We start from the raw sequence: 24393 nt of genomic DNA, 5'->3' as shown, positions 1-24393 counted from the left end.
ATTTATAATATTTTGGCAAGGTTTACTGCATGGTGATCACAGGACTCTCTGACTGGCACAACTTCTGTTTTGGGTAGACCGTGAGTTCTTACAGTTGGTTACTGGTGGCTGACAGAAATATTTGCAGAGCATATGCTCGCTTGCAAAGCCCAAGTGCTTTTGAAAAGTTTTTGCTTGCCATAATGTTATGTCAAATGAAAAAGGATATAAAGTTTAGGGTGTTTGTAAACAGTTTAAAATACAATATATTTACCTATGTGCATGGAAAAAGACTGTGAAGAAATATATAAAGGTACTAAACAGTGTTGGTAATTTCTAAGGGGTGAGATTATGGGCAATTTTTATTTTCTTTACAATTTTCTGTATTTTCAACTTTTCTATATAGGCATAAGATTTACTATTTTAATAATAAGATTTCTTTAAACGTTTGGTAACAGAAATGCTTGCTCTGAGCTTTGTCTTTGCAAAACTCCCCCTGGCCAGAGAGTTAAGAAGTCACCAGGCAGAACTTGAGGGATAACTGGATTTGGACCCCAAACAGTGACCACACCTGAAGACGGTGGCCCTGTGAGGAGCCCACAGTCACTCAGGCTGTGGAGGTCCCCCCTGCGGGAGGGGATTCACTCTCCAGGGGCCCCCAGGAGCACCACCCTCGTCCCTCCATGCTCCTCATGCCCAGTGACCAACCCCCCCATTACTGTCATGGAGGAGTTTTCCCTCAGAGGGAAAGAGTGAAATCCAACTACTGCAACTGATGCGTGCAGGCTTTTATTTCCATTCTACCTCAACACGATCTCTGAGGCCCACTTCCAAAACGGCATTTTCAACCCAAGGTCAACTGCAGAGCCCGTCTGAATCCAGAGGAGCTCTGGCCCCTGGAAATGGACAAGGTGGCTGTGCCCCCAGCTCCTGCCACTCAGCCCAACACCAGCAGCTCTGGAGAGGGGCAGCCACGTTCCCACGAGCTGCGCGCTCAGTGTGCGGGACCATAAACCCCAGAGAGGTCCAGAAGCCTGCTCTGGGATGGAGGAGAAAACAGGGAGGGAAGCTAAGGGAGAGGCGGCAGCGATGAGAGAGGAGGAGAGAGGGAGAGAAGAGGTGTGAATGACAGGAAGCATTAAGGGGAGGGGAGCGGTGGTTCCAGGCGGTTCCTGGGAGACCCATCATTTCAGAAGCACTTCACAAGCGTGCGACTGGCAAAGGTACCACACAGGCGCCCTGCGCTTATTACCTTTACTAGGAGTCATCTCACACTGCGGTCTTTCTGCTCTGTTTCTCTGTCCTCCATCCTCGCTCACCCAAGTCCTCTGCTAGAAGACAGTTGCCTCAGCTGGCTTCCACTGAGCCCCGGGGAGTCTGGGGACACTCTTAGGAAGTCACGGAAGAGAATCCTGACCCACAGGGAATGTATTAAGATGGCCAAGCAAAGATGGCAAGGGCCAGAGGAAGTGCAGTGACAGGCAAAAAGATGCTGGCGTGTGCCGAGCGCCCCAGGAGTGGCTTGTCCCTTGGGACTATCTCTTGTCTCTTTCTCGATAAACTTTCGCCCCCCACCCCTGTGGCTTTCCATATCCAGGCAGCTCTGCCCACCACCCTGGCTGTTCTGGGCAGTGACCTTCAAGTATGTCTATGTTTCATCCTGATGCCGCTTACAGGTACCAACTTCCTGCCCTCTGCTCCATGCAGTGTCTACACAGTGGAATGAATCGCCCAAATCAGAATGCAGCCATTGCCCTTTGGAAGAATGCTCTCCAGGGGAGGGGTGCCACCAGTGTATCAGCCCCCAGAACTTGCTGGGGGAGAATGGGAGTGGGCAAGTGTTTCAGCTCTAATTTTTGCCTAGAAATCAATAGGCCCTCCAGCGGCTCATGTGACCCACCTCTGCATCTCCTGCTTTACTTTTCTGGTGTGTCTTGGGAGTTAGGTGGCAGAGGGGTTCAATGAATGGAGTGTGAACTCTGGATTCAATCATACCTGGTTCAAATCCTGCTACCATCCCTTACAGGTGCAAGGTCTTGGGAAAGTGGCTGCCTTCATGAACCTCAGTTTCTCTGCCTCTAAAATGGGTCAGGGGGACTTCCCTGGTGGCGCAGTGGTTAAGAATCTGCCTGCCAAAGCAGGGGACACGGGTTCGATCCCTGGTCCAGGAAGATCCCACATGCCATGGAGCAACTAAGCCCGTGCGTCACAACTACTGAAGCCCACATGCCTAGAGACCATGTTCCGCAACGAGAGAAGCCACCGCAATGAGAAGCACGTGCACCGCAACAGAGAGTAGCCCCTGCTCGCTGCAACTAGAGAAAGCCCACATGCAGCAACGAAGACCCAACGCAGCCAAAAATAAATTTTTTTTAAAAATGTTAAAATGGGTCAGGAATGCTGTTTCTTACAGCGTCATTGAATTAGAAGAGTCTGGCCCAGTGCCTGGCCTGGAGCAGGTGCTCAACAAACATTGGTCCTCTTTCTCCTTCCCTTGCTGGGATTGAGGAAACCCATCCTGAAGATCTCATGCACTCATGCAACATTTCAGAAGACCTTCCTACATTTTCAATTCAGTAACTATGGGTTAAGAAAACACCTCAGTGGAAAATTTTTACTTGGGGTTATTTCTTGGTGAGTTTTAAGAAACACGGTCAAGCACAGAAAACGTACTTTTATACATTATCTGTAAACAGCTGGTGCAGAGCAGAAATTTTAGGTGAAATGAGAAGGAATTCAAGCAGAAGTGCTATACTTATTCCTCTGAGGGATTTCTCAACCCTCAGATCAATTTTTCCAAGGGGATTTCCCCACATGGAATAACAGCATAAGCCCCGAGTGCCCTGGCTTATGCCAGAGTGATCTGTCACGTTGTTTCTTTGCTCAGAACCCACTGGTGGCTCCCCCAGGCCTCTGGATGAAGTTCAAGTCTTTGGACACATTCCCAGATCGGCCCCTCCAGCTCCATCTTCTACCATCCCACCTCTACACCCTACCTCCCATCCACACCAAACCACCACTGACTCTTTGAATGTGCCTGTACTTTCTGCCTTTGTATATTCTAGTCCCCCAATGGAATGCCCCTGCTTCCCTTGTCTGCTAAGACTCAGCGAAACACCGCCTCCACCAGTCTTCCCTGCACTCCTCCGCACCTTCACCACGTCCGCAGAGCGAATTTCCTGTGCTCTTGTCTGCATATCCCATGTCCCTTCTGGCTGAGGGCCTGCTGGGGACAAAGACCGTGCCATTCCCCTTTATATCAGAGTTTAGTAGGTGCTTGGGAAATGTCTGCTGATTGAATGAAGAAATAAAGAGATGACAGAAGAAGGTTTGTAACAGAAAAGAGTTTTCAGGATGGTGCGGGGTTCTCCCCGACTTCACAGGCCTGTGGTCCACAGGTAACAATGATTACCACGTATCACACAACACAGAGCACACATGAAAAGTAGGCACATGAACCCATTTCGCAGGCCATGAAATCAAGGCTTGGCTGGGGAGGCTGGGGCTCATCAGGGCTAGGAGATGGCGAGCCAGGACGGAAGGCCATGGCTCCTCTGATCCTGAGTCCCACGGCTTGAAGTAAGGTCCTCCCCTTGCCTGTGAGCCCACTTCCGTGGCAGGCGACCTTTTAGATCCATCCCTGCCTGTGGGGAGAAGAGCAGCTCTGTGTTTCAGTGATTAATGTACTTTTCATCCTGCAGAGCTTCCTAAGGCCAAGAAAGTGCCAGGTCAGAAGTTACAGCACACACGGGAGCAAACAATCGACTATGTCTCAGGCCACCCAGAGCCGAGACGCTCACTCTTGGACCCAACTCTCCCACACTGCTAAGGGTGGGGGCCACACCGTCTCTCACAGGACACCAAAGCTGCCCATTTCTTGTGCCTTTGGTGGGTCCAACATCATTAAAAGTGGACCCTGGTTTTCTCCAAACCAATTAGTTAAGAAGCAAGGTGACGAGTTTCACTGGAATCTAAGGTTACAGAATGAGGTCTGTAACATTGTGTCTCAAATGGGGGAAGGGGGTAGAGACTGAGGAATGGGGATGGGCCATTCAGGGAAGAGAGGCAGCACCGGGAAGATAAGAGATCTCATCCACCAGACAGATAACAGGGCTAAAATGACAAAGGAGCTAGAAGCCGTGCTGGCCTGTTGAGAGAAAGAAAGAGCATATTAAATTTTAAACAAAGCCCACCCCAGGGGAACCTCCAGCCTCCCTCTCCCAACCCATGCCTCCCATTTCCAGCACACTAGTCGTCAAGTTCATAGAAACCGAAATGTCCCTCATCTCTAGGGGCTGGGTTTTGTGTTTTTGTTTTTTTGTAACCCAATGGGCAGCAGCTGGCACACTGTGTCTCTGGGGGATAGTGGGGAGGGAGTTTGGGACTCCCTGAGCCCCTGTGGCCTTCCCGCCGGGCCTGAGAAAGGAGGGCAGGCTGGAACCAGCTTCGGCTGGGACAGCACCAGGTGCAGGGAAAGAGCAGGAAGTGCCAGGTCCAGATGGTAGGCAGCAGCCTAGGTGTCACTAGGAGCCGAGAGCAAAGAAGGAACTAAGAAGTAGGGAAGGTCCTCAGAGGCCTCATCAACCAGCGTAAAGAATGTGCTGGTATGGAGGAGGAAGAGAGCAGAAAAGGAGGAAGAGGGAGCTAGGAGCTGGAAAGGAAGGCCCAATTTAGCCCAAGCAAATGTTACTTCCTCAGTAATTCCGTCAAACCTCCCTCCCCCGCCAGCCCCCCACCCCCGCAAAGTGATGGTTGGCGAATCGGGCTGCAAGGGCTGAAGGTCTGGGCAGAGACACTCTCCTGGGCAGGACCCGCAGGACAGGGTCTGAAGCCTGCACAGGAAATCTCCATGCCACCCCGACAAACACCAACCAACCTCAGTCTATGGAGTTAGGGCAGGATGTCTGTTTTATGAGCATCTTCTTCAAAGAAAGACCAGCCTAAGCTCCCTGAGAGAGTCTGGAATCCTCAAAGCCAGCACTGCCCCAGGTACCCTAAGGATGGGCCCCTTGAGCTTTCCCTGGGGAGCCACAGGCCTGCCCAGGTGCCTTCAGAGGAGACAAGAAAGGCCTCCAGCCTCAGTGCTTGAGGCCCACTGCAAACAAAGGGACAAGGATGGGAGGTTCTCTTACACAGGTCAGCTGTGCCCTGGGTCTCTCAGGCCTTTCCCAGGCCAGTGCCTCTTAACCAACATGCGTGAAACAGTTGAAAAGCGGTGTCTTAAAAATGCATAATCAGCTTTTAAAAGAATAAGACTTAGTATTCACCTAAAAGGAATCAAAAATATTACATGACATTTCTGGAGGCCAATTTAACCATCTATATCCAGAGCATTTACAATATGTCCTTGGCCCAGTGGATTCCCTGCTAGAAATATATCCCAAGGATATAATCAAAAAATACCCAAGGATGTTCACCACAGCATTCTTTATAAGAAAGAGGAAAAAAACTAAATTTAGGGGACTGCTTAAATATGTGGAAGGGTATATCATATACTGAAATATTAATAATTATAGGTGGTTTTAATTTTCTTCTTTTTGCTTGTTTCTATTTCCTAAATTTTCTGCAACAATCATAAATCTCTCTGTAACAAGAAAAAAAAATCAATAAAAGCTATTTTCTAAAAAAAAAAGGAACAGATCCAAGATCCAAGAGACTGTGCATTCCTTGGACATTCAAATCTGAACTGGATTTGAACAAAACAAAACAAAACTGGATAGAGACACTTAAAACCACCTAAGAATATTTTCAAGGACTAAGAGGTGGTTTCCAGTGAAGGGAAATTAAAATCCTCCAGAAGGCCTGAGTGAGTGCAGGAAGGGTGAGTCAGGAGCAGGGAGCCAAATCCCCAGAAGAGTCAGGACCCAACATTTCTGTTCTTAGAGTAACTGCCATGGTGGGGGAGGGGTTGGGGTAGAGGGCAGGGATGAGAGCAGGCAGAGGGGCCGAGGTGTGAAAAAACAAATGTTACTTTTGTCCCTGATCAAGGAAAGGACAATGGCCATCTCTTTAGACAGTGAATTCAAGCTGAGTGAGATTTGTTCATCTACCTGGCAATAGGGAATGAATTTTTACAACCAAGGTATAGAAGCCCCCAAACAGAGGTGTGGAAGAGAAATTCTGACAAGCTCTGTAACTGAAGCAAAAGAACTTAGCTGATGTTGCACAGAAATTTTTCCAGATAATGAGCTAGAATACAAGAAGATAACGGAGTGGAACGCTCGGGAGGGCGTTAAGAGTACCAGGTGTAGCATTAACAGAAGGTGGCCTTTGCGTAAGATGACCTACAGCCCAAGGAAGGAAAAATCCCACAGGACGTGGACTTAATTATTCAAGCATCAGGAAAACCTGAGGAGCAACGGGAGAGGTCTAAATTTCTCCAGTCCTCTTTCTGATCAAAAGCTTTAAAATCTATCTCAGAGGACTTCCCTGATGGTGCAGTGGTTGAGAATCTGCCTGCCAATGTAGGGGACATGGGTTCGAGCCCTGGTCTGGGACGATCCCACATGCCATGGAGCAACTAGGCCCGTGAGCCACAATTGCTGAGCCTGTGCGTCTGGAGCCTGTGCTCCACAACAGGAGAGGCCGCGATGGTGAGAGGCCCGCGTACCGCGATGAAGAGTGGCCCCCACTTGCCGCAACTAGAGAAAGCCCTTGCACAGAAACGAAGACCCAACACAGCCATAAATAAATAAATAAATAAATAAAATTAAAAAAAAAAAAGAGAGAGAAATACCACTGTTTCTAAAACATCCAGGTCATCCAGAACACCAAGACATGGTGGCTACTAACATAATCTTCCCACCATGCCCCTCCAACCCCTGCCATCCTACAGCAGTGAACTGAATCATCACTTTGGGGAGCAGGATCTGGGTAGGGCTTGGCCTCCATAACAAACTATGACATCTTAAAAAAAAAAAAAAATCTATCTCAGAGATCAAAATTCATCCATTTGGGAAACGTTTATGGGGTGCCTCCTATCCATGCATGCATTCAGCAAACAGCCAGGTGCAAACTTGATGTGGGTGCCACTCTGTGATGTTCAAAGCACTTCCACTTCCACTGGCCTAACAAACAAAAACGGACAGCATGGGTCACTAGCCTGCATCCCTCATAAAGATGCCAAGTAGCACAGTGATAGGGTGCTGGACATGCCAGCTCGGGCCCACGGATCCTGAAGACTTCCCGCCCCCATGAGCATTCCTCAGCCCCAGTGGACCCTGACTCTCTCTTAAGAAATGATGACTCCAACTTGGAAAATAAATATGACACCACACATGAAGACAGCTGGTGCTGGATGATTCTGTGTCTCTTAAAGACATCAAATTCTTCCCCCAAGTGAAGCTGTATCCTATAAATTACAGCCTCGCATTATATATGGCCAACACCTTTAGCTTTGTTCTCCGTGGAGAATTTCTCTTCAGCAAAGAGGAAGCAGTCAATACCCTACTTTGAAAACAGCACAGGTGTTTCTGTGAGACAAAAACCAAAACCAAAAATCAAAAAACCACCTCTTCCTCCCTTTAATTAAAGGGATTGCACCTGTGTATAGAAAAATAGAAAACGCTGTTCTTCCAGAATCTTCCATGTACTAAGTACTTTCAGCCCTGAAAACTTACCTGCTGTAAAACAAAGTGAAGGCACCAGCTTACGGTACCAGCAAGTGCTCCCTTGGCACCTGGCAGCAGCTGGTACCTACCTGAGGCCAGCTCATAACGACAGTAATAAAAGTTCCCCTGAAATAGTGTTAAGGTTCAGACACTCTGATAAAAGCTGGGAACTTCAAAGATAGGACTGCAAAGCCCATCCCTAATCGTCCTCATTGTGTCTGATGTGGAGGGCTGGGCTCTCGGCTGGCTCCACCACCTACTGCCTGAGCTTTGCCCAAGAGGACTTGTGAGCCAGCCAGCTGGAGGAGGCGGGATGGAACTTTGCACTCACTCCCACAGGGGGTCGGGGGATGGTCTAGGCCATGGTGCACAGCCATTGGTCCTTGACCTATGAGAAGTCGGATAAAAATAAAGGAAGAAAACAAGAAAATTCTGATCTACAGACATGAGCCCAATGATTCTGGAGTGAGAACTGGATTCAATGCCAGGTTCCAAGGCTCTCTCCATGAACTTGGGCAAGTCATTGCAGACTTCCGAGCTTCAGTTTCCTGGTCAATAAAAATGGTAACCTCCCTAGGGGCTGCTGAGGGGAGTCACTAAAATACCCTATATGAAAATGCAGAACAAAGGTGTGATCCTTCTTCCCTTCCTCCCTCCTTCCCACCCTCCCTTCTTTCCACCCTAACCTCCTTCTTTAAAAAAATTTTTTTTTAAATTAGGTAATATAGGGAATTTCCTGACAGTCCAGTGATTAGGACTCCGTGCTTCCACTGCAGGGGGCATGGGTTCTATCCCTGGTCAGGGAACTAAGATCCCGCAAGACACGTGGCATGGCCAAAAATAAATAAATAAATTAGGTAGTATATGCACAAAGTACAAAATTCAAAGTGTAGAAAAAGGAACACAGTGAAAAGTCAGCATCTGCTGTGGGAAACCACTATTACCAGTCTCCTAGGTATCCCTGCAGAATGCTGCACAGCCAGGCATTCTGTCTCCTACTTTCTTACTTAAGAAAATATCTCAGCAACCACATGGACACATAGGAAGCTTTTACATTCTTTTGTACAGCTGCACAGAGCTGCATTGCATGGTTATAGGATAATTTATTTACCAGTTCTCTAGTGATGGACATTAAGGTTGTTCCCCCCACCCCTTTTTTGCTTTTACAAGCAATGACGCAATGAACTATCTTGAAAAATGCATCATTTCACATGTATGCTCATATCTGTGAGAGGAACTCCCAGAAGTGGAGTTGCTTGTGCACTTTTAATAAATATTGTTGGGCTTCCCTGGTGGCGCAGTGGTTAAAAATCCACCTGCCAATGCAGGGGACACAGGTTCGAGCCCTGGTCTGGGAAGATCCCAGACTGCGGAGCAACTAAGCCCGTGCACCACAACTACTGAGCCTGTGTGCCACAACTACTGAAGCCTGTGCGCCTAGAGCCCTTGCTCCGCAACAAGAGAAGCCACCGCAATGAGAAGCCCGCGCACCACAACAAAGACTAGCTCCCCGCCCACCTCAACTAGAGAAAGCCCGTGTACAGCAACAAAGACCCAATGAAGCCAAAAATAAATAAATAAATAAATTTATTAAATAAATAAATATTGTCAAAACCCTCTTTATACAGGTTGTACCAACTTACACTCTTTCAACAGTTATGAGAGCATCTGTTCCCACTGTCACTTCTCCATAGCAGAGTTAACACTTCTCTTATTACTAGTGGGGCTGAACACCTTATATGGTTAAGAACCACTTGTATTTCCTTTTCTGTGACTGGTTCATAGCCCATTTTAAAAATTGGGCTGATAGTCTTTTTCTTATTGATTTTCTCTTTTTAGATATTAAGGAAATTAGCCCTATCTCTCATATATGTTGCAAAAATGTTTTCCCAGTTTTGAGAAGTAGGAGACTCTTTTGACTGTTTATGATGATTTTGCCTCACAAAAATTTTTTACTTGTGTAGGGTCAGACATATTAATCTTTTCTTCTATGGATTCTGGGTTTTAAGTCAAAGTTAAAAAGTATTTTCCCTGAGTTCATTTTTTATATTTAACATCTTTAATCCATCTGAAATTTATTTTGTTATAAAGTGTTCTTTTTTTAGACAGCCATCAGGTTGTCTCAAGTCACAAATTTTAAAATGCCACCTTTCTAAAATGTCACCTTTCATATTAATTTATCTTTAAGTCCCTTTTCTTTCTTCTCTTCCAAATCATGCCCCTTTATCTCAGAATCACGCTCTGTCTCTCCAAGGCCCTCCCATCCCTTCATTCCATTTGTGAGCCAAGAGTTGATCCATGTTATCATGACTGACAGTCATACAAATTATGTTGAATCTCAGTATCTTAGAGCAAGTAGAGATCTCAGAAGTATCCCTTCATTTTATAGCTAAGGTCACTCAGATCCAAAGAGGTAAACTGGACCTGTCCAAGATCACAGGGTAGCTTAGTGCTTGTGATTTTTTTTAATTACTATTCAAGAAGAACAGAAATATTGATTTTGCCATAAATTCCATTCAATCAATAGATATCTATTAAGCAACTACTCTGCCCAACAGTGAACAGGCACTGGGGCTCCAGAAATAAATGACACAGCTCTGACCTTTTAAGAAGTTCTGAGTCCAGTATGGGGTCTGAACACACACATCCACAGACTAATAGGTAAGGTGACAATGGCCAATGAATGTAGAAGGACTGGTTAATTTTGCAAGGGATGGCATGGAGAAGGCTCAGAAGATACATAGTTTTCAGTTGGGCCTGACATGACTAGGACTTTGTCCAAATATGGAGAGAAGACATTTGGCAATAAGGGAACAATGGGACAAAGTAGGGGGTCTGGTGGTATATCGTCAGGAAGGAAGTACTCTGGCTTAGTGTTAGCTGTGGGCAGAGTTTTAAATGAAAAGGCTCCTCTGAGAATCTGTGGTCATTAGCCAGCCCTCAAGTGGGTTTGGGCTCTGGTCCTCAAAACTGCAAGCTAAGAATTATAAATAAATGACCCATCTGTAGGGTCTTAAGGTGTCTGGCAGAAGGCAACACATATTCTCCCTGGAAGAATGTACTCTCACCCCACACCTTAAAGAATTCTCACAGATAGAATTCTAACAAACATAAGCTCACAATAGAAAATCACAAAAAGAAATAAGCCCTCATGAGTAGGAGGGAGCAGAATCATCAAACAACAGAACTACACTTGTAAATACTTCAGATACTAGAATTACTGGATACAAAAAAAAAAAAGGATGTTTAATATGATTAAGGAAATGAGGATTTAAAAACCCAGGTAAAGAGTAAGAGATTATTGGGCTTCCCTGGTGGCACAGTGGTTAAGAATCCGCCTGCCAAGGCAGGGGACACAGGTTCAAGCCCTGGTCCGGGAAGATCCCACATGCCATGGAGCAACTAAGCCCGTGTGCCACAACTACTGAGCCTGCACTCTAGAGCCCGTGAGCCACAGCTACTAAGCCCACGTGGCACAACTACTGAAGCCCACGCGCCTAGAGCCCGTGCTCTGCAGCAAGAGAAGCCACCACAATGAGAAGCCCACGCACCGCAATGAAAAGTAGCCCCCACTCGCCGCAACTAAAGAAAGCCTGCACACAGGAACAAAGACCCAATGCAGCCAAAAGTTAAATAAATAAATAAATATGTTTTTTTTAAAAAAGAGTAAGATTATTTTTAAAAAGTCACACATACTTGAAAAATGATAAAATAGAAACATGATGCTCATCCAGATTAAAAACTTAAAGAATGAACATCAAAGAAAATAACTACAATGGATTAAAACACATAAAGTATATTAAAATCTCTGAGTTGGACTTCCCTGGTTGCACAGCGGTTAAGAATCCACCTGCCAATGCAGGGGACACGGGTTCAATCACTGGTCCTGGAAGATCCCACTTGCCACGGAACAACTAAACCTGTGCACCACAACTACTGAGCCTGCGCTCTAGAGCCCACGAGCCACAACTACTGAAGCCGTGCACCCAGAGCCCATGCTCCGCAACAAGAGAAGCCACCGCAATTAGAAGCCTGCACACTGCAGCGAAGAGTAGCCCCTACTCATCACAACTAGAGAAAGCCTGCACGCAGCAATGAAGACCCAGTGCAGCCAAATAAATAAAATTATTTTTTAAAAAAATCTTTGCATTAATAGTGATATTAAAAATATCTCAGTGGAAGGGCTGAACAGAAAATTAGAGATAACTGAAGAGAGAATTAATGAGCTGGAAGACAAATAAGAAATTACCCAGAAAACACTATAAAAAAACAAAAGACTGAAAATGAAAAAGAAGTTAAGAGAGGGGGGCGTGGGATGAATTGGGAGATTGGGATTGACATATATACACTACCATATATAAAATAGATAACTAATGAGAACCTACTGTATAGCACAGGGAATTCTACTCAGTGCTCTGTGGTGACCTAAATGGGAAGGAAATCTAAAAAAGAGTGGATATATGTATATGTATAGCTGATTCACTTTGCTGTACAGCAGAAACTAACATTATAAAGCAACTATACTCCAATAAAAATTAAAAAAAAAAAAGAAGTTAAGATGTCAAGGAGATGTAAAGGATAGAATAAGATCTAACATATATCTAATTGGAGTTCCCAAGGAGAAACCAGAGACAGAATGATAGAGAGATAAAAGTCAAAGAGATAAAGGATGAAAATTTTCTAGAACTGATCAAAGTCACTAATCTCTGGTTTCAGGAAGTCTAATGAATCCTTAGACAAATAAAATAAAATCCACACCTAAATGCATTAAACTGCAAAACACACACACGTGCACACGTGCGTGAACACACACCACCACCACCACCACCACCACAACAACAACAAAACAACAACCAGAGAGAAGAAATTACCTAAGATCAATAACTGGGCTACTAACTTCTCAATATCAATAAGGAAAGCTGGAAGATAGTAGAATACCATCTTTCAATACTAAGAGAAAATAACTGTCAAGCTAATGTTTTATACCCAGTAAAACAATCTCTTAATAAATATGAAATAAAATTTTAGTCAAACAGGAACTGAAAGTTTATGATTAAAACACCTCCACCACATGATGTTCTGATTCCAGAAGGAAAGCCTGAGATGCAGGGAGAAATATGGGTAAACAATATGATAACTATGTGGAAAATCAAAGGTTAACTAACCTTTCATTGCACTGCATTACCTGAAAAAAGATATGGATACCAACTAACTTTAAACCTTATGCAGTCTGCATGCATCAAAAGGACAGAAATAGAGTATATAAGTTCCAAAGCAGTAAAGAGAAAAAGAGTAGAGAAAAAAAAAAAAAAACAACAGAGAGGAAAGAATCAGAAAAAGAAGAAACAGAAAACACAAACTAAGATGGTAGGAAGATATCCATATATACCCAAAACTATAACTAATGTAATCCCAGCACTAGGTAGTTCATAGGAGACATGAGGGCAGGGATACAGGCCAAAGAGTCCTCACTGTGCAGGGTGAAGCCATAGACATGGACGCGAAGCAAGTAGCAAAGAACTGTGGCTGAGGCACCAAAGCATAGCCAGGAGAGGAAGGAGTGGCAGAAAAAGCAGGATTAGAGAGGCAGGAGCAGGACCCAGAGTGAGGAGCCAGAACCCACGATGGGCAAGAGTATCACGACAGTACAGCTACAGAGAAGCCGGGTAAGTAGAGGCCACCAGATGTGATCAGGAGGTAGCTGGGGACATCTGGGAGTGGGGGTGAAACTCTGCTGCTGGAGAGGAGAGGGGGAGAGAGGAAGTAGGGATGGAAAGTGTGGCCTCTTCTTTGTGAAGTCCTAGGGTGAAAAGAAGTGAAATGGAAGGGGGGCAGGGGAGAGGCAGGGCCAAAGGAGAGGGAGACAGGTGTGTCGGTAGCTGTAGCGGGGAACTGGGGCACAGGAGGATGTCCAGTGCTCAGTCGTAGGGAGGCAGCCTGGGCAGGACATGGGAACGAGGGTTGATGGTGGGCATGAGGCCCAGGTGAGCAGGCAGAGGTATCCCAGCTTGGGGCAGGGGTGGGTGGGGTTGCTTCAAGTAGGGATGCGCAGTAGGGGGCTTGGAAGAATTCAGAATTTCAGAGGTGACCTGCTTCCAGGTAATGGCAAGTCCACAGTGGTCCTGTGCCTAGCAAATGGATGGGAGGTTGAGACTGTGGGCCTAGGGACCCCAGGATTGGACATCACAGGGTGGGGTTAACCAACCAGTACCGCCAGCCTCCAAAGGGTCCCTAATGCTTACTGAGAGGCCCGCTCAGGTGTGGTCCTTGTGAGGACATTCTGACGTGGCGCATAAAGCAACCATTAAAGTTTGTACAACTTTTTTTTACCAAAACCATGCAGGACAACCTTCCGATCCAAAAGACAAACCACACATAACCAAGAGTCATCACAGAAGTTCTAGTCTCCCATGTAAATCTGCAGGGTGGACATTCCTGCTTTCTGTAGTGATCATTCTTACCTGATTTTGATTCCCTGTTTATTATACCCTGGGGGGCAGGGAAGGAAGAAAGGGAAGGCAGTTGGGCCACAATGTGATCCCTTATTCTCAACTTCCAACTGCATTGAAAATCCTCACATTTCCAACAGTTCTCTCGGTACTCCCAAAATATACACATGATAGAGCATATGTATTTAATATCAGAAACTCCTTTCTGATGATGGTTGTAGAAGACAGAATCAAAACCCCTCTAGAGATCAACCCACTTTTAATAGTCCCTTTACTCCATTTACAAATATATAGATTATAAAGATAATACAGACAGGTATATATTCAAATGGCACAGAAATGAGTAAGAGAGAAAACAAAAGGCCTGTGTACTTGGGGTAAGGCACTAGGGGTGGCGGAAGGGTCAGGTCTGTGAGCTACACACACTAATTAGTAGGTAATAAAAGCCAGTTATTTTACCTTTTGAAGCTGCTGATTCGACATACATTTGGCCCTGCTTTGGCCTCTAACATCCTTTAATTCCCCCCCCTTTCAGAATCTACCCCAATTTCCTGCGACCACCTCACCCCCCCTTATTTGACTGTGTTCAAGCACCTTCTATCCGATTCTAGAATTCTTAATTTACCTTGCAGTACTGAAGCAGTCTTGTTTTCTAAATTTTTTTTTTTTTTTTTTTTTGCAAACAATCATGAGTTGGGCCCAATAGTAACACAGGCTCTCACGGGCTAGCATGGCAACCCTGTGCTATTTGTAACACATTTCCTTGGGAAAATCCTTTCAGTTTTACACACGAACTATTGGAAGATGCTTACTTGTAAAGTGGGGGCCTCTATAATCTCAATTTTTGTTCTACCAAAAAGAGCTCTCCCTTAGCCCCACCTGCCCTGTTACTAAGGTAGGCTTTGCTAGCAGGGACTCTGGGGTCTGACTGCCTGGGTGCCAATCCTGGTTCTCAAACTTACTAGGTGTGTGAACTCCGGAAAAGTATTCAACCTAAATGAGCTAATATACGGAAAGTGCTTAGAATAGTGCCTGGCACATAGTAAGCACTGCATAATAAAAGAGCGGGGAGAGATTAGTCAAGAAAGTCCTTTGCCCCTAGTTCTGGGAGGCCGCAGACCCCTTTGAGGCTGGTGAAAGCTACAGGTCCTCTCCCTAGAAAAGTGCACACACATGTAACCCTCTGCACAGTTGCAGGTGTAGCTGAAGCCCATCCACAGGTGCAAGGGTCAAGAAGTCCTGGTTCCAGCGCTCTGGTTCTCTCTAAAGTGATAAGAGGATCTCAGGGGCAGAATACCACGGCAATTCCTGAAGTATTATGTTCACATGCATGGAACTGTTAAGCAGGTTCCTCCTGCCCTCAGTTGGCTCCACTTTTGGCAGAAATGTTACACCTTTCTTCCTCAAAGCCCCTTTGACCCTTGCCAATCTTTCTCTCGCTTCAGGTCAACTCATCTCTGGGTCACCTTAAGACAATCTCTCTGTGTGCCACAAAGCTCCACATGCTGTTTGCGAATTATTCTCAACTTTCCCCAAAGGATGGTCTGGCCCCTCCTTAGTGCTTACTGAAGTCAGACCAGAGCATGTGCTGGCCCCCAGCAAAGGCACCGTAGAGGTGGATGCTGTGTAAGCCCAGGTCCTTTCCCTCAGTAAGCTTGGAGACAGCACACACCAGCAAAAGCCAAAGATCTGAGAAGCCAGAAGGAACTTGTGGGATGATCTAATTCCCTCGTTATCACTCCTCCAAGTCATTCCAAGTTGGGTGACTTGCCTGAGTCACCCAACTCATTCGCAGCAAAGCTGTGAACCTCCCAGTTCGGTACTTTGATTCCATCAGTATTTCTTAGACTTTACCATGCACGGGAATCTTGTTAAGATGCAGATTCAGCAGGTCTGGGGTAGGCCCGAGGTCCTGCATTTCTAACAAGCTCTCAGGTGATGCTGATGCCGCTGGTGCATGGACCACATACAGAGTAGCAAGAGTTTACATCAAGGCTAATGGACTATCCCACCTGGTTAAAGCCTCTTCACCCACCCTTTGCGTGGCTGTTTAAATGCCCTTTCTTCAGGAAAGCCTCCCTTCCCCCGTCCTCCCTGATTATCAGCTCCCATGGTCTCTGTACTTTTTCCTTTGAAGCATTTATAACAACTGTAATTAAAGAGTATTTGTTTAATTATTAGTTTAATGTCTGTCTCCCAGGGAGACTGCAAGCTCCACGAGGACCAGACCAGCAGACTGTCGATAAAAGGGCAGCTGTTGTGGGCCGGAGCAGCCTGGACCAGCATCCTTGGAGGAGGAAGGGAAGGCTTGCACTGGTGGGAAACACCTTCTAGAGGCCTCATGGCCAAGGGTGACACTTCTGGCTTTAAAATTTCCACCAGTTTCAAATACATGCCGACTAAAATGTAACTTGAAAAGCAACCTTTAAAAAAAAAAAAAAGTCTCCTAAATCTTTATCAAAGATGTATTGAATAAATATATGTGGTAAATAAAAATAAATTTGAATAGTGGGATAAAGTAAAAAAAAAATCTTTATCAAGTGCAAAACAGTCCCAATCTGGTACTAGCCACTCTGCCTGGGTAATAATTAGGTCCCCAGTAAATATTCCCTTACAGTCCTCAGACACTGTAAGGGCCTTGGCAAAAGAAGCAGAGGGCCTCCTCCCTAACCAGCCTCATTCTGTTGCAGACCAACAATTTCTTTTCCAATTTTTCTGCTGCCATCCTTTCTAGCAACCCCAAAGCTCTGAATGCCCAGCTCCTTGGAGTGGGCAGAGATATCTGAACTCATCATCATTCTAGGGTGGCCAAGTCAGTCCGCCTGGGTTCAGACACCACCAGTTCTGTGCCCTTGTATGTAACTAATCTCTCTGTGCTCCAGTTTCCCAATCTGCCAAATGGGAATAACAATGCAGCAACTAGCACCTGTGAGGACTAAGGGAGATGATACACATAAATCACTTACACAAGCCTGGCCCAAGATCTACGATTATTATTATCCTCCCCATATCTGGTCCAATTCAAGATCTCTCTATTGTTTCACACAAGTCTCCACCCAGTGGCTCCACCTCATTCAAAATTTACTCTTCCCAGCCCCTCCTGCCTTACCTGTCTGGAGCTTGTTCTAAGCAATGACTCACTGCAAAACTCTGCAGTTCCCATCAATCACCTCCCTGTCTCTGCCTCTGTGTGTCATTTGTGGGTCCCTTCTGGGAAGGAAATCTTTTTCCTAATGTCCAGTACCCTTATTCAACAAGTATTTATCGAGGGCCCACTATGTGACAGGCCCTGTTCTAGGCACAAGGGCTTAGCAATGAACAAAGAAAGACCTCTATCCTCATGAACTGAAAGTAGTAAGAGATCTAACCCACGAATAGAGATCAGTTCGGGTCTCTGGCCCTTCCTTATGTCCCCATTCTTTTCCCTGACCAAGCCTAAATAAATCATACACAAGTACAAAGCATGAAGAAAACAATCCAGATCAAATAATGCTCAGTGTGACTTGGGCACATCCCGATGACTAAACTGCTGCCCCGCTAACTGGTAGACGTTGAAGAAGTATGCATTGTAACAGCCAGAAACACCCGGTTTCCCCAGGTAGTCACACCAGCCGTCAAATCCTCCAGAACAGTACGTGTAACACAACTAGAAAATAAGGTCCTTCGTTTACTTATCTCATGAGGGTAGGATAAGCCCATGTTTTCATGTTCTCACAGCCACATTCTTCGGATGAAGCCTGATTCGGGTTCCCCAGCAGGAATACAGGCAGCAGCCTTGTGTTAACAGCACTGGAAATGGACTTTGAAAGCCCATGTTTGAGTGCTGGCTCTGTCACTTACTGTGTGATTTCAGGCATGGAGCTTTTCTCATGCCTCACTTTCTTCAGACAACCTCTAAGGTCCTCTTCCAGTTTTGCAGTCTAAGGGCTGGGATCAACCACCATTAACATGAGACACAGCAGATTCACAGATTCCTTAATTCAACAAAATGAGCCCCTGCCCTCAGATCCGGGGGGTGAGCAAGCCCGATGAGGAGCCTGTGGACAGCATCCTGAGATGCACCCGACTACTCCTTTACTTATTTACTCCCTTCTAACGTCAAACTTGAGCTTTCCAAGCACAACTCTGATAGAAATATCCCTGGGCCACAAGGCAAACCTAAAATAGAAGGCATGCAAAATCTCCGGTGGGCCCATTAGTCTCCCTTCCTCCAACTCAAAAAACCATTCCAGACCTTGTCCATCTCCTTGTCTCTGGACAGGGAGCCTAAAATAAGTCTCCCTGGTAAAAAATGCCTGGTTGGAATGGAAGTGACCCAAGTGCAGAACAAATGGCCCGCTGGCCACACACCACAGGACAAGGACTCACCCGGTAATCCGCTCTGAGGAGAAGAGTGAACCTCTGCTCCCACTGCAACTCACTGCATCTGCCTCCATGGGCATACAGGCAACCAGGTGAGCCTGGAGGAAAGAAAAATGTGACCCAAATGGCCAACTCCCCCTACCCTAAAGAAAGCAGCCCTACCCCCACTGCCCTCATGCAAGAAAGCCGGGTCCTGCAGGTTACTGGAGCACTAGTGTGGCTAGAACTACAGGTGACTAATTAGAGGTCCTGTTCCCAGACTGGCAGGTGCCTGGCACAGAGCGACGCGATGTTCGAGGGCCAGCTGACAAAACCACCATGAGAGCTCTAGAAAATAACATTCGCTTTAAAACAAACGAGAAAGGGACAGCCATACTAAGTCTCAAAAATCAAAACCAGACAGGCCCATGGCTTTGATCACAAACACTAAGAATGCATTTTCTAAAGTCTAAAGACAATTAGGGGTGGTTTACTTCCCCTCCCCCACCTGGCCTGGCGGGTCCTTTGAAAGCCCCTGGTGAGGGCAAAACAGGGATGCAGGCTCCAGGCCCTCTACTTGGCAGAAATGAACTTTGACTGTTTTTACTTACACGTGTACAAAGGCAGGACTGAAAGAGCAGCTTCAAAGTTGGCTGGGTGACCCCCAAGGTTCAAAGTCCCTCTCCGCACACCTATGGGGGAATCTTGTGAGTTTCCCAGGCGCCCACTGGAACTGGTTATGTCCCCTCCAGGTCTACACCGGCTGGGAGTTTCCATTTTGCACAGAAATAAAGGCGCTCTGGGTGCCCTTAGCAGTCAGGGCGCTCGGCCCGCTGCTCTAGGGTGGGCCACGAGGACAGTCCCTCATTGGACTGCTCAGACCGGGAAGGACCAGCACCTCGTAGTGACCCTGTGAAGACGCACCGGGCTGCGGCTACGCCTTGCCCGAACCATCGCAGAGCTTAGAGATACATTAATGATCGTTTCGGGTTAGCTAAAACCCACGCAAGCACCTCCCTGGCCTCTTAAATCTTCCCAAACTACTGCTCAGACTGGAGGGAAGCAGTTGCAGCCACCATAAAAGTCATCTTAAAAGGCAAGTTGGAAAAAAAAACCGATACGCACTAGTTAGCAAGTCCGCGGTTAGGGGGGCGGTGGCACGAGGGCCGGATCTGTGGGCTCTGCACGCTGGCGGGGGCTGTCCCGTTGGTCCCCGAGTCCCCGCGCCCACCTGGCAGCCTCGGGGCCACTAATCTGACGCCGGCGATCACACCCCACAGCTCTGTCCAATTAGGAAAATGACCGCGAGGAGACGGAGAGAGTGGGCGACAAGGAAGGGGAACTGAGACTGAGGAGGCTAAGGACAGGCCGTGGAGACCCAGCCGGCCGGCGAGCGCCTTCAACAGGTCCCCGCCCCGGGGAGCGGGGCGTGCGGCGGCCTGCTGCCCCGGGGGCGCCCCCGACACCCCGGCGGCGCGCCCAGCCCTCCCCCACACCGGACGGCGGGGACGCGCAGCAACCCCACCCGCCGGGAGAATAAAGTTTGTGGGCAGCGGCGGGGCGCGGCGGCGGGGCGAGGGGGTGAAACTTTGAGTCCCGGGCGGGCAGCGGGGGGAGCGTACTGGGCGCCGGGACACCCACGTGCGGGCCCGTGAGCCGCCGCCGCCGCCGCCTCCGGGCCTCCCGCCCCGCCGCCGCCGCCGCGCTTTCCTTTCATTTTTGCTTCTCTCTCTCTCTCCCCTCCCTTTCTCTCTCTCTCATTCGCGCGCTCTCCTCGCTCTCGCCCTCTTTCGCTCGCTCGCTCCCTCCTTCCCTTCCCCCTCCCCCTCCACACCCCCGCCCCCCCCCCCCCCGCCAGACGCCATCTCTCCCTCTTTCCCCGGCTCTCCATGTCTCCCTCCAGCTCTCCGGCATGAGGGAATGTGGAAGTAAAAGGAAAAGACGACATGTTTGCAGCGCGGGCCTGCGCGCGGCCGTCCCCGGGGACAGGCGGGGGGCGGGTCGGCCGCGGCCGCAGTGACCCACCCCCGCGCCCCCCGCGTCCCCGCCGGCGCGCCGCCCGGGGTTGCGGGTTCGGGGGCCCGGGGCCGCGCGGGACACTCACCCTGGGTCCGGGCGCGGCTCCTGCGCTGGGGCCCGTGGCGGGCCGGGGCCGGGGGCTCCTGGCTGCCCACCGCCCGGGCTGCTGCTGCGCGCCCGCCGCCCGCCTCCACGCGCGCCCGCCGCCTGCTCCTGCCGCCCTCCCTCCGGCTCCTCTTTTTCTCTCTCTCTCTCTCTCTCTCTCTCCCCCTCTCTCTCCCTCTCCTCTCTCTCTCTCTCTCTCTCTCGCTCGCTCTCTCTCCCTCCCTGGAAGAAGGGAATGAGGCAGGGCTGACGTGAAGGGATGCAAAACAGCTCCTCCTAACCCAGCTCGCGGAGGAAGAGAGACAGAAAAGCAGCCCTTTTATCTCTCTTTTGTTTTCTCACTTCCTTCCACCCCCCAACACCCCCCTCTTGTCAGCCCAAGTTTTCTTTTCTCTTTCTACCGCAGAGAGGATTTTTCTTCCTTTCTTTCTCTTTCTTTCGGTTCAACTCTCCCACTCAAATTGAAAGCCTGAAGGGTTTTCTCTCTCTCTTTTTTTCTTCCCTCTTTTCTTCCTTCTTCCTCCTTTCTTATTTCTCTAAAAGGGTTTTGTTTGCTGTGGGAGTTTCGTTTGAAAATCAAGTCACGCCTTTTTTCCTCCTTTTCTTTCTCTCTCTTTTTTTCTCCTCAGCAGAAAAGGGGAACAAAGATTAACTGAAGCGGGAGAGAGGGGGAGCATCAGAACCTCGCATGGAAATGGGGGGCCCGGTCCTGCCCGGCACAAAGAGGGCCAGGGGACCCCCCACCGTGGGAAGCTTGGGGCGTCCTCCCGAGAGGAGAGTCGGTGGGGCTGGGGGGGACGCGGGTTCCTTCCGAAGTGCGGGCGGGGGCCGCGGAGCCCGCCCCTCCCCAGGCAGAGGTGGAAGGCTGGGTGTGTTCTTCACTTATGTATTTTTAAAGTAGGCAGATGGGCGTGGAACAAACATCCCCGCGGAGCACTAAACTGTAAGAAGCCTTTAAACAGCTGTTTGCAGAGCCCTGGACGTCCAGACTCGAGGGAGCGGTGCGGACTGCGAGCGCCAGGGCCCGGGTGGGGAAGGGGCTCCGAGGAGCCGCTGGGATCGGCCCCTCGTGGGCTCGCCAATCCCACGGCCCGGGCCTTCGCCCCCTGGCGCACTGCTGGGGGGCGCTGAGGCGTGGCCGTTGGCAGCGCGGGGGTCAAGCCCCTGGCGCCTTCCTGCAGGGCCTCGGGGCTTGGCACAGCCTTGCCTTTCCCCGGCTTCCGACCCGACTCTCGGCCTCTAACCTCCAGCCGCTTCTCCACTCCGAGCCCTCGGACAGGACGCGGTAGAGCCTCCCCGAAGGGTCAGTTATTCATGGGGCGCCTGGGCGTGTTCCCAATACCTGCTCTGCCTTCTGCTTCTCCAGAGAGGTGGGGAGAAAACGGGGGGAAAGTTCCCAGAGCAAAGTTGGCCACATTTCTCTTTTGCCCAAGGAAGTATTGAGCACCTGCTGGATGCCCGGCACTTAGACTGGGGCTACTGCCAGGGGCTGGGGAGAAACGTTGGAAACATGAGTCTTCATGGGCCCTGAGAGTTTCCACAGGAAACAATGCCAGAGGAGACTGCAGCTCAGGACCAGGTCATCGAGAGGAAGGAAAGCCTGGATCCTCTCCCCTCCCTCCTCTCTTCCTTCCCCTTCTCTTCCTTCCTCCCGGCTGCGTCTCCTTGGCTCCACCCCTTCTCCTCATCAATTCCTCCCACACTTCCCTGCTCTCCCTGGCTTTTCACTGGAGGGTCCCTTCTCCCAGCTAGGAGCAGATGCTGAGCCTCATTGTCTCTCCCCCTCAGTGACTGCAGCCTCCCGGGGACAGGACCTGCCACTCTTCACCCCTCCCCCCAGCCCGCAGGCCTGGGCCTTTACAGACTGGAGCCCCAAGGCCACTGACCCTCACCCCACCCTAAACCAGCTCCTGGTGTTGTGAGCAATGACTCCAGTCACTCAGAACATGATTTGTTTCTGACTGGGAGTGAGAAAACAGTAGCCTGGTACTTGCTTTAGCAAGGAGGACACCATGATTTTAATGTCACTGCACTGAGCCCTGGATGACCCCAGAGCATCCCCCCGACTTTGCCCTCTTAATGGGGTATACAGGGAGCTACATTTCTGTCATCTTAGGTCCTGTTTACTGCACCTAAGCTATACCCTCCAAATAAAGCAAAACATCTCTGATAGTCCAGCACTCATGTAACAAATGCTTACCAAGTACCTACTCTGTGCCCGCTCCTATGCTTGGGTGCTAAGCACCTAACAACCAATGGCACAGGCGGTCCTCACTTAGGCTTTGCAGACTGGCAGGGGAGGAAACAAGAAGGCAGGCAACCACAATGCCACATGTTACATGTTAAGGATGAACCAAGGAAGCACCTAAAAAAAGGGTGCTTGGACTAGGGTGGTCAAGGATGGCTTCTCCTGGAGGAGGTTACATCTAGATGCGTACGCCTGTGCCAGGTAAACGCATAGGAAGGCACAGCCTGTCCAAAGGCCCCAAGGCAAGAGAGCACATTCTTGCAGGTTCTTGGAACCTCCACACGTATTTGCTGCAGTGGAGAGTACAGTGGGGGAGTGGGGACACTTTGGTGTCAGGGCACAAGGCGGGGGAGGGGAGAGTGGGGAATGTGTCAGGCAATAAGTAAGGGAGGGGGCTGGATATCAGGGGGCTCTTCAGATTTTAGCCTCTCCCACTTGCTAACTTCATGAACTTGGGTGATTATAGTTTCCTTCCTTATAAGATAGGGGTAAGAAGACCAGTGGGTTGCAGAGACAGTGTCTTATGTTTAAGCGCCCAGGCTTGTTTGCTGTATATCCCTGGGCCAGCTGACCTCTCTGAATATAAGTTTTCTCATCTGTGAAATGGGGTGAAAACACTTGACTCACAGGGTTTCTGCAAGGCTTAAAAGGCTTAAGACATGCCTAGCTCAGTGTCTGGCACATAAGCTCCAATACATGGTAGCTTTTATTCATTGTTATTATAGATCAAGGAGTGACAGGGAGGTGCCCTTACAACCCAGAAATGAGATTTATGTTCTGGGTTGAAACTAGAGTGAGTCACCATGCCCGAAATGCAATGAGCTGGCTGTGAAGGAAGCATTCCTTCAGAGGATACCCTGTGTCCCCACAGGTGGCTGGGATTGGGGAATACCTACGTCTGACCAAGATGGCCAGTGTGTTGTCTCAGGAACAGGACTGGAATGTGAAGACTGTGGTTACCAAGGCCTGGCCTGATCAGTGGAGGTGTAGCCTGCCTGAAGAACAAATAGGAATCAGAAGAGAGTGGGCCTCGTAAAATCCTGGAGGGCCGATAGGAGCAGGCGCCTGGCTGTGTTTGCTCAGTGGAGAGAAGTAGACACAGAAGTTCACACTGGGGAGAACAGAGGGGGAGAAAGAGACTTTTGACTCTTCCAGAGCCTGAATTAAATCTCTCAAAACCTCTTAGTCCTTTGCTTGGGTTCCTCATTTTTCAAGCAACCTGCAGGTGAACTTGGCACCAACAAAATGCCCCCTGGATCCAGACAGACACCCGGGTTCCAGTTCCTGCATTGTAAACCTTTTACGCTTCTATTATTTCTTTATGACACAAGTTCATTGTGAGAGAATTTGATAACCAGCTAAGCAAAACTGAAAGAGAACTCCAGTAGAGACATTATATTTTTGTGTGTGTCCTTGGACATTTTATATCCACGTATCTACATGTAAAATGCACATAGTAATAAAACTATGCAAGGTGAATATTGTTAAATGAATGACTATACACGTAAATATATTATTTTAACAAAATTAACAAAAATGACGTAACACTATTCCTACTGAATGGCAACCACTTTTACCCCATAATATGTCACAAATATCTCTCCCTGTCTGTAAACATCCACATTATCATTCCTAACAAATG

At 48.4% G+C, this 24393-nt stretch overlaps 1 protein-coding gene and 1 long non-coding RNA gene across 8 annotated transcripts in view; one reads left to right on the top strand and one right to left on the bottom strand.

The window, feature by feature from the left end:
• ZNF710 (zinc finger protein 710) overlaps window positions 1-21136 on the bottom strand; it is a 67150-nt gene extending 46014 nt beyond the window's left edge. Inside the window, exons 1-4 of one of the 5 annotated variants that reach the window (XM_082388327.1) lie at window positions 20484-21136; window positions 18991-19071; window positions 18407-18498; window positions 17879-17965 (exon numbers count right to left, since the gene is read on the bottom strand). In XM_082388327.1, coding sequence (XP_082244453.1) covers window positions 17879-17895 — 17 coding nt within the window. In that variant the 5' untranslated portion in view covers window positions 17896-17965; window positions 18407-18498; window positions 18991-19071; window positions 20484-21136. Of the gene's footprint in view, window positions 1-17878; window positions 18348-18406; window positions 18499-18990; window positions 19072-20483 lie in introns of those variants that run through there. The other 4 variants (XM_082388325.1, XM_082388326.1, XM_082388329.1 and 1 more) reach the window with 4 other exon arrangements.
• LOC309626976 lies at window positions 19079-23936 on the top strand. Of its 3 annotated transcripts, none has more exons than XR_014243471.1 (4): window positions 19079-19475; window positions 19660-19785; window positions 21136-21806; window positions 23623-23936. It is a non-coding gene; the product is annotated as an uncharacterized lncRNA (long non-coding RNA). The 3 variants fall into 3 exon arrangements; XR_014243472.1 differs by having other exon boundaries at window positions 19660-19920; XR_014243473.1 differs by having other exon boundaries at window positions 19660-19920; window positions 21133-21806.
• Window positions 23937-24393: the final 457 nt, after the last annotated feature.

This window comes from Balaenoptera borealis (assembly GCF_965194805.1).
Source record: "Balaenoptera borealis genome assembly, chromosome: 3".
Classification (NCBI taxonomy): Eukaryota; Metazoa; Chordata; class Mammalia; order Artiodactyla; family Balaenopteridae; genus Balaenoptera; species Balaenoptera borealis.
This window is presented reverse-complemented; position numbering and strand designations above follow the sequence as displayed.